This window comes from Calonectris borealis, chromosome 3 (genome assembly GCF_964195595.1).
Source record: "Calonectris borealis chromosome 3, bCalBor7.hap1.2, whole genome shotgun sequence".
Lineage (NCBI taxonomy): Eukaryota > Metazoa > Chordata > Aves > Procellariiformes > Procellariidae > Calonectris > Calonectris borealis.
This window is the reverse complement of record NC_134314.1, coordinates 82,013,049-82,019,989: the sequence shown is the minus strand read 5'-3', so window position 1 is coordinate 82,019,989 and position 6,941 is coordinate 82,013,049. Positions and strand designations below refer to the sequence as shown.

General features: G+C 45.2%; 1 protein-coding gene across 1 annotated transcript; it reads right to left on the bottom strand.

The window, feature by feature from the left end:
- Nucleotides 1-577: 577 nt before the first annotated feature.
- Nucleotides 578-6,623, bottom strand: FAM89A (family with sequence similarity 89 member A). Its single transcript, XM_075146399.1, has 2 exons — nt 6,318-6,623; nt 578-2,086 (listed from the first exon to the last, which is right to left on the bottom strand). Exons 1-2 carry the CDS (start codon nt 6,567-6,569, stop codon nt 1,928-1,930), a joined length of 411 nt encoding a protein of 136 aa, XP_075002500.1. The 5' UTR covers nt 6,570-6,623; the 3' UTR covers nt 578-1,927.
- Between the last annotated feature and the right edge of the window lie 318 nt (nt 6,624-6,941).

Sequence of the window (6,941 nt, the reverse complement as noted above, 5' to 3'; positions counted from 1 at the left end):
TTGGGAAGGGGGGAGGGTTTGGATTCTGAAATGGTAAATTAAAATTACACACAACATTAAAAAGTTATGCTAAACATCATGCTTTTTATTTTTTGGGAAAGAGCAAGAAAATAGCAGTACTTCAACAGACTAGAAAAAGCCTCATCTAAATACCAAAAGCACAGCAAATTATATTCAAAGCTGATACATTCTTAAGTCAAAGCATAGAGTTGTATGTATATATGCATGTATATATAGTCATACATATATACACACACACACAACTTTTTAAATATAGATGTAGCCATTTGGATGATCTGTGTTTGCCTTATCATTCATTTTAGGTTTGGGTGAGTGAAGTAATTAGACCAGAATTAACATTAAAAAAAAATCCAACCATTGCCACAGACTAGATTAAGAATTTAGACACATACACAATTACAGCACAGTCTTTACTCTTGTAGCCTTTAAATTCCACTAAAATAAGCCGGTTTTAGAGGGAATGCACAAAAACTCCACCGTGGAAGTCTCTTGGCTTTTATCACTACAACATCCTAGCCTTTGCTGAAAACTAAGAGAGGAGCTACCCCAGAATGTGATCTCCAATTCTTTCTGTAAACTGTATGCATGCCAGACATGAACCATGCAAAAACCCTTTGAGATTTAAGCCCTTAATTATTAGCTTGTGTCAAGATTCAGGCACTGTGCTTTGCAGCAATCTTTAGAATTAAAGTTAAAAAATGAAAATCGCTTCGGGAGCTGATTTTACTTAAAATACAGAAGGGTGAAGACTCAGATAGTTGGCAACTCTCATTTTTCAAGCTGATTAAGCATTATGTGTACACACTATGAAATAATAAAAACTTAACCAAGTGCTTTAGTAAGTTCTGAAACCAAAAATAAGTTACACTTCAAAGAACAAGTTAGTATAAAAAGTTTTAACATATGCAAAGTATGTGCTCAAAATACTTATTTTGCATTTTTAAAAAGAGCTGTAGTCTACCTTACAGAAACAAAGTTCACCCAGTATAAAATATTGCAATTTGTCCCATTTTGTCATATGAGAGGTTTCCTTATTCTTCATATGATCGAGAACACTTGCACAAGAGTTCATGTTATTCCAAGCCACATAGTGGCAGACAGACTATGTTTGAATCTGTGCTTTTACTATGCAGTACAGTAAAAGCTAAGCAAACCATTTCAGAACAGAGTTTAGCAGGTCAAAGAGCTATGTTGATGCAAGAAATCCAGACCATAGTATAAAAGTTAATGCCAAGTGGCAGTACCAAGAAAGTGAATTAGATCAACAGAAAAAACCCTGCTGATAACATTCACTATCACATGTACAGCTTGTAAGCTAGGAATAAGGAAAAGTCAAAATTAGCTTAAGGAGAAAAAAAAATTTAAACTGTGTAAACAATCCACCCAGTACAAAACTGGATGCAGCTGATAAGAGCAGAACTAGCTTAGTAGAGCTGAGGATGTGCGTGCATCCAGATGCCTGTTCAAAATGCATTTATCAATACCGTTGACAAAAAAAAATCACCTATAGCTATTTACACCACAGCGGAGGCTTCCCTCCCCCCTTACGAAGTTATTACAACTCAGGAAGTCGCTGCTGTCTTCTATGATTAAAATTCCAGTTATAAGCTACCAATGTTTGTAAGTTGAAAACACCCACCTTGCAAATTAAATTGAAAACTCTTGTCAAGCATGTTTGAGGACTCTTCAAAAGTTAGAGTACAGCACTTTCCTCAAGTGGTATTTGCATGAGTAACTTGTACTGACAGGCTGTTAAAATAAGTGAATTTAACACAACTCGGGGTAGCTGGGTGTTCCTCCTCCAGAAGGGAGATCCGTACAGATTCCAGTCGTTCTTGCTGAGGTGTGTTACAGGAAGAGAAGGACAAAAGAACCTCGGTCAGCCTGGAGGTGAATCTTCTGGCTTCTAAAAGTATTCCTCCTCTTCATCAAAAAAACCATTTTCCAGAGCGTACGTGCAGTCTGCGTTAGAGTCAGCTTGGCAGGCACCTTTATATTCTTGAATCGATTCATACAGGGAGTACAGCTGACACAGTAATGACATATCTAGCTGCCGAAGGCCAACCTGAGAGGGATAGAATTCAAACAAACACACACACACACACAAACAGTATTACAATTGTGATTTTACTGGCAGTATAATGCTATATATCTTTCGTTGCCAAACAAGAGGATCAAGCTTCTTTCTACCTTGAACAGTTATAAAATATGGAAGTATAATTCATTTTCTAAGGTGACAGACTCCCCATGGGATAAACTGGAAAAAAGAACAAGGAACAACGTGATGCGATACAGCAGAACATGAGCAAAGTGTTCTTCAAGATTTTGTCGTATTCCAATGGCCTGCTTAACTTCCAATAAGCAGTTCACTCCTATCTGAAGCATTACAGATAAATCCATAAACTCTATATTCCTTATTATGCAAGAGACATATTTTTCCCGTAACACTGTGTGTCTTTCACACATCCTTCTGACATAGTATCGTAGGCTCTCTGTTTTTGTTCAAAACAGCCTGGATTAAAAGTTGCAAGTGAGCTCTGGCTGGTTTTCCACTTCCCGGCTAAGTATCTTCTACTACAATTTTCTTTTCTGTATCAACTTACAGGCATTTGACACAGCTAGGTATGTCTAGCACAATACAGCATGCTACTTGAAGGCTGCAAAACTAAAGCAGAAGTGAGATAAAGATGTACATTGTAGCCTGCAAATCTTCAGAACATTTTCACGTGCTACTAAAGCACAGGCTTGATTTATAATTAAGCGCCTAATATTTTGGTCCCCAAACTTCTAAAATATTATTTCCACAGCTAACTAAAGATTTGGAGCAACATTAAAAAAAGGTTACCTTGTAGCCTGCATCTTTATTCTTCTCTAAGAGGGTGGTGAGGCACTGGAACAGGTTGCCCAGAGATGTTGTGGATGCCCCATCCCAGGAAGTGTCCAAGGCCAGGTTGGATGGGGCTTTGAGCAACCTGGTCTAGTGGAAGGTGTCCCTGTCCATGGCAGGGAGGTTGGAACTAGATGATCTTTAAGGTCGCTTCCAACCCAAACCATTCTACGATTCTATGATTTATGTCAGGTACAAAACCAGTACGTTGCACCACAAAGCAAAATAAAGCTACTCATTTAATTCAAAGCAGTATCCCTCCCTGGCAACAAAATGGAGAGTTCATTTGATATTGTCGCCTATCCCAGTCAGATCAAATTAATGCTAGCTTTTGTCTTGCAGTAAATTAAAAGCACTACCCAATTTAACATTTTCAAGAAGCAGACATTTCTGCCTAAATTTTCAAATAAGTGTTAAGCTGACAGGCTGTTCCCAATGAGCCTCAGTTTCATCAAATAAAAGTTTTTGCTAGAACTCATGTTCAGAGAAAAAAAAAATATTAGTAGCCTTTACTGCAGCCTGAATGTCAGGCTACATTTTACCCAGAATAAAAACTCTTACCTCAAAAATCTCTCCTTACATGTCTAAATTCTAAGGACAGATACACTCAGCACACGAGAAAACCACAAGAGGCTAGCATGAAGATCTTCCTTTGGCATTGCTGAACTATCCTACCAGATCTTTTTTCTAAAGATGGGAGGAAGAGAAGAAAAAAAAAAAAGTATCACACACCACAGTGCCGCTCCAACTCAGAAAAATAGGATACAGCACCTTCAGGACCAACACAAATTACTTGGTGAGGTCATGAAGCCAAGACACGATGTCCCATACAGACCGAGCATGAGGACTTTAGAACAAGACATGGAACAAGATGTGGAACGCTGCGCTAGCTGCCAGGAGGTTACAGACAAACCTTTCCACCACCTCGGATCTATGCTGCTTTTCTTACCATCTCCATTTTCCTCTGTAATGAACATGACAACTTTCTCTCCCTGTGTTGTTTAAGCGTGCACTCCGCAGGAAGCATATGCTATTCTTCATTGCTCTCTATTCTGTAAGAGGAAACCAGCACTTGTGCAAATCTCCTTTTGCAAAGATTTGTAAAACAAAAACCAACCAAACAAACAAGACTGCAGGAGGGAAAATAAGAGAGAGGTATTTGTACCATATCCAGACATCGCCATTTAACCCCGCTGAAGCAATTTCTTCAGTCTTGTTAAGCTAACGACTGTTCATCTGCCCAAGAATAAAGTCTGAACATCAACCTTTGGAAGTGGCAGTCGATGAAGTTTGGCTTGCCCCACCTAAACAAACTGCTCGCCTCAGGTAAGAAGGGATGCTGTGAAGCTGGACTGAATGCTATGACATGCAAACATGAGACCCACCAGGCAGACTTGCATCAGAGCTAAATGTTTGAAGGACAAGACTGCAGTGAAGAGCTGTTTGAAGAGCTATTAGGATTGATTTGAGCCAGAAAACTCCACCTGGAGACAGACGACCGGTTCTTTGTCTCCTGAGGAAAGTGGGAGCATTTTCACCAGCAGCTCTCCTGTTTCAGCTCTGTAAAGCACTTCAGCGCTTTCTGTGAAGATCAGTTCTATGCCAAGCGCAATCTCCAAGATAGAAATTGCTCAGCAGAATTACCTTAGCAGGCCTTAATACCAAATAGTTACGTTTAGCATCTTATTTTTCTGTAGCTGCCACTAGTGTCAAACAATCCAACAAGAGTAATAAGTCTATCGAGAAAAATGCAGCCTCTAGCTCTTCCCAACTTTCAAGTATGATCCCCGAGGTAGCAAATGCCTGAAGAAATGTCCAAGCCTGCTAGCACAAAGTTTTAAAGCCCAGCCAATCTTGGTTTGACTCTAGAGTTTTATCATAGCACCTGCAAGACAACCTATAATGCACAGTCCCATGCAATTGACTCTTTTCCTCAAGATCACAGTTCTGAAGTGACCTCTCCTTTCATACCTCCCCTGCCGAAGCATCTAAATCCATCACTTTCTCATCTTCAAAAACTTATATACATAGTACCTTGCTTGATCATGCAGGAAAAGATGCTGCTACGCATTTCTTCCCCATTCACTACTGAAAATTTAAAGCAAGCTCGTTACTCAATAGAAATGCTATCTTTGACTGCTGGAAGAAAGAGTGTTCAATATAAATATTAAAGTGCTATTACCTACTTGATGAAAGGCAGCCTATTCGTACGCGGGAGTCTCTCTAATTTGTACAGCCCACAAAAAAGTACACCTGGAACGGAGGAGACTGTTGCTTGAAAGTCTTTGATGTGTTCAGAGTTAAAGTATTTTTCTCTTCAGAAGTGTTTTATCAAATTATCATCAAGGGTAACAGAGTATCAAAAGGGAAGTCTAGTTGTCAAATGACTTTAACAAGCATCTCATTTGATTTTCCATTAGGAAAAATAGATTAGACTTTTATAACAAGTTATCTTTGCTTTTTTGGAAAGGACTAAGATGACTATCCTTGTTTCCCCTTAGAGTCCTGTAGAAAAAGCTCCTGCGGTCGACAGCCACTTGTGCTTCCTGTGCTTCAGTGCAAGCTGGCAATTCTAACACACAGTTTTACGAATATCTCGAACTGTATTTGAGCTACTTGTTGAAACACTGGTGGCAGACTAAGGTTTCAGCACACTACATTTTCTTTCTAAACCCACAGAAGGGTCTTTCAACAGAGTTTCTTGCGCTCGAACACCTTTTTACCATGAGAAAAACGGCCTTAAAACAGGTAGATTTTCAGCAATATCATATTTTATGTGTTTCAGCACACTAAGTGCACAATGCTTTGGTGGTTATTAGTCATTACAACTGCAGCTGGCACCAGCCAAGCACCAACACCCAAATTAGTGTTTAATCAAAAGGTGCGCCAGGTCGCCCGGAGGAATTTCACTAATAACGCCGTGCTACAGAATCAAAACAAAGTCCAGCAGAAAACCGTATTTAATTGCACTGCACTTGAACTGAATGAATCAGTGCTGATACTTCTTTTTTCTTAACGACTGCCTTTTAAAATGGGTGTCGGGTTCAAATGGATGCCACTGAACGAGGCGCTCGCTAAGCGGCTCTCAATGCGCAGTCGGAGGCGCCCCACCATCACAGACGCAGGCCGGCGGAGTCGGGGGTCCCGCCTCTCCCCCGATGCTGTTACCGGCGCGGTTCACGGTGCCTGCATCCCGCAGCAGCCGGGCCGGGTTACGCGGGGCTGCACCGGCCCGGGCCCGGGCCCGCACCGGCCCGGGCCGCCCGCCCCGCCGCCGCCGGGAACGGGGCGCCCTTCCGGCCCCGGGGAGGCCGTTGGGCGGCGGCGGCGGCAGCGCCCCCCGCCGCCGCCGCCCGCCACGTCTGCCACCCCCGCTGAAGCCCGGCCCGGCCCGCCCCGCCTCGCTCACCATCTCCTTGCGGAGCAGGGCCAGCGCCGCGTCCAGGTTGGGAGGCTTGGGCGGCCGCGGCGAGCCCCGGCCGCCGCCGCTCAGCTCGTCCTGGATGCGGGACTTCTGCGCGTAGAGCCGCTCCAGGTCCCGCCAGCGCCCGCCCTGGCCGCCGCCGCCGGAGGAGGAGGAGTTCAGCAGCCCGCTCAGGCTCTTGGGCAGCGGCGGCAGCCCCGCGCCGCCACCGGGCCCCAGCAGCCCCGGCCCGCTCATGCTGCGGCGGCGGCGGCGACCGACGGAAAGAGCCGCCTCGGCCCCGCTGCGGGAGGCGCCGCCCGGAGCCCGCCCCGCCTACGGGCCGGGGCGGGGGGGAGAAGCCCGGCGGGCGGGGCAGGGGCGGAGGAGCCCGCGCGGAGGCAGGGAGGGGGCCCTCGGCGGCGGGGAGGCCGGGCCGCAGGTGCCCGGAGGTGCGGGACGCGCCGGCGGCGGGCCTGGCCGCCGCGCCGCACCGCACCACGGCGGCTTTGTCTGAGGCGAGGCGAGGTGCGGTGGCCCGCGTCCCCTGAGGCAAGGCCCGGCTGCCTGCCGGCCTGCCTCCCGCCTCGGCCTGGGGGCTAGGGCCGGGGCCGGCGGGCCTGTGCTGCA